The sequence below is a fragment of the Phytophthora infestans genome, genomic scaffold (genome assembly GCF_000142945.1).
Source record: "Phytophthora infestans T30-4 supercont1.85 genomic scaffold, whole genome shotgun sequence".
In the NCBI taxonomy this organism is placed as follows: Eukaryota; Oomycota; class Peronosporomycetes; order Peronosporales; family Peronosporaceae; genus Phytophthora; species Phytophthora infestans.
The window spans coordinates 352,100-353,652 of record NW_003303674.1 but is presented as its reverse complement, the minus strand read 5'-3'; the positions used below and the strand labels follow the sequence as shown (position 1 = coordinate 353,652).

The window sequence follows — 1,553 nt, the reverse complement described above, 5'->3', positions numbered from 1 at the left end:
CAGCGCTCGATGCTGTAGACGAATGGGATGGATTGGTGGAAGGGTTGGTTCGACGTGGGGGTGATTTTCCGGATGTGGCATGTGTCTTTGACGGCACTATTATTCGAACTCGCCGTCCAAGGAATCACATGGTCTGGCGCTGTTTGATTTTGTTACTGCGATGCGTGCGCTAATGGTTTGATGTGGTCGCTTCGCTTAGGGTTTTTACGACAAGAGCGGAAATCCATCCTACAACTGTTTGGCTGCTATCGACTATCGTGCTAAATTTCGATACTTTGGTGTGTTCACTGGAAGTAATTCCGATCAATCGATGTGGAATCAATCTGAAGTGCTTGGGCCCCGCGCACGATACTTGTGTCCTCCTGGGATCAACTGGCTAGCCGATGCAGGGTTCAAGAGTTGGCCATTTCTTATGGTTCCTTTTGACGAACGACGAGGAAATCGGTTGTCGCGAAAACAACGATGGTAAGTTGAACGGTGACCTCTGTACTCGTGCCACCGCCCAACCTTGATGTATTAACTAATGTATTCACTCATTGAACAGCTTCAATTTTCATCTTTCATCAACACGCATATATGTTGAGTGGAAAATTAAAGGGCGTTTCAAAGTGCTGAATGGCGTGACAGATCGTCATGCACACACGACGAATGCACGAATGATATGTAGCGCAGCAGTACTTCACAACCTGCTGGTTGACATTGGTGATGAAGAGGAGTTTGAATGGAATCGAGACGATGTATCACGCAGAACGGCAATGCAAGCAATGCACGCATTTGACCGTCACTGGGAGCGAACGGAAGAGGAAATCAATTTGGGTGAGGCGAAGAGGAAATCAATTTGGGTGAGGCGAAGAGAAACACGTACATGGAGCAATTTTACCGCCATGATAACGAATAAAGTAAAAGTATCGTAGCCCGGAATGGCTACAATTCCGGCATTTTGCATCAGACGTTGACACCATATAGCTGCTCCTTCATCTTCGCAAAAAATTTCAACCGCAGATGCTGACATCTGCTGGAGACTCTCCATGCTTTGCCGCAATGCTTGGCTCGCATCGCGTTGCATCTCCAAAAATGCAGCTTGACTAGCGTTGGCTGCCTCAATTGTCGACGTCAACTTTACGATTGCTTCGTTCATGCCCCCCCCTCCAAACGGGGCACCAGACCTCGTAGACTGTCGAGCCGTCAGAATCCGCTCGATGGATTCGAATCCAGCTTCCAACGACCCTGCAATCACATCCACAGGTCGATTCGAACTTGGTTTTGCTGATTGAGAACGGGCCTTGGCATTGGCTTTGGCTTCGTTGCGTGCATCCAGCGATGTATCGGAGCACGCTTCGTCAGATTCGTCACCGTTCACGTACACACTATGCTCATCGTCTACGTCTTCAGTAAGTCGGTCGCGCGAAACCCCAGACTCAATGATTGGTTCACCTGTGCAGCCAGGATTACCTGAAAAGACGTCGCAAAGCAGTGGCCACAAGGCCGTGAGCTCTTTGCCAAGAGCGACACGGTACTTTGGGTTAACATCCATTGGATCACATGTCAAGCTG

General features: G+C 49.0%; 1 protein-coding gene across 1 annotated transcript; it reads left to right on the top strand.

The window, feature by feature from the left end:
* Positions 1-310: 310 nt before the first annotated feature.
* On the top strand, positions 311-898 carry PITG_19341 (uncharacterized protein; the record flags this gene model as incomplete). Its single annotated transcript, XM_002997146.1, has 4 exons — positions 311-354; positions 400-465; positions 545-715; positions 856-898. 4 exons carry the CDS (start codon positions 311-313, stop codon positions 896-898), a joined length of 324 nt encoding a protein of 107 aa, XP_002997192.1.
* Between the last annotated feature and the right edge of the window lie 655 nt (positions 899-1,553).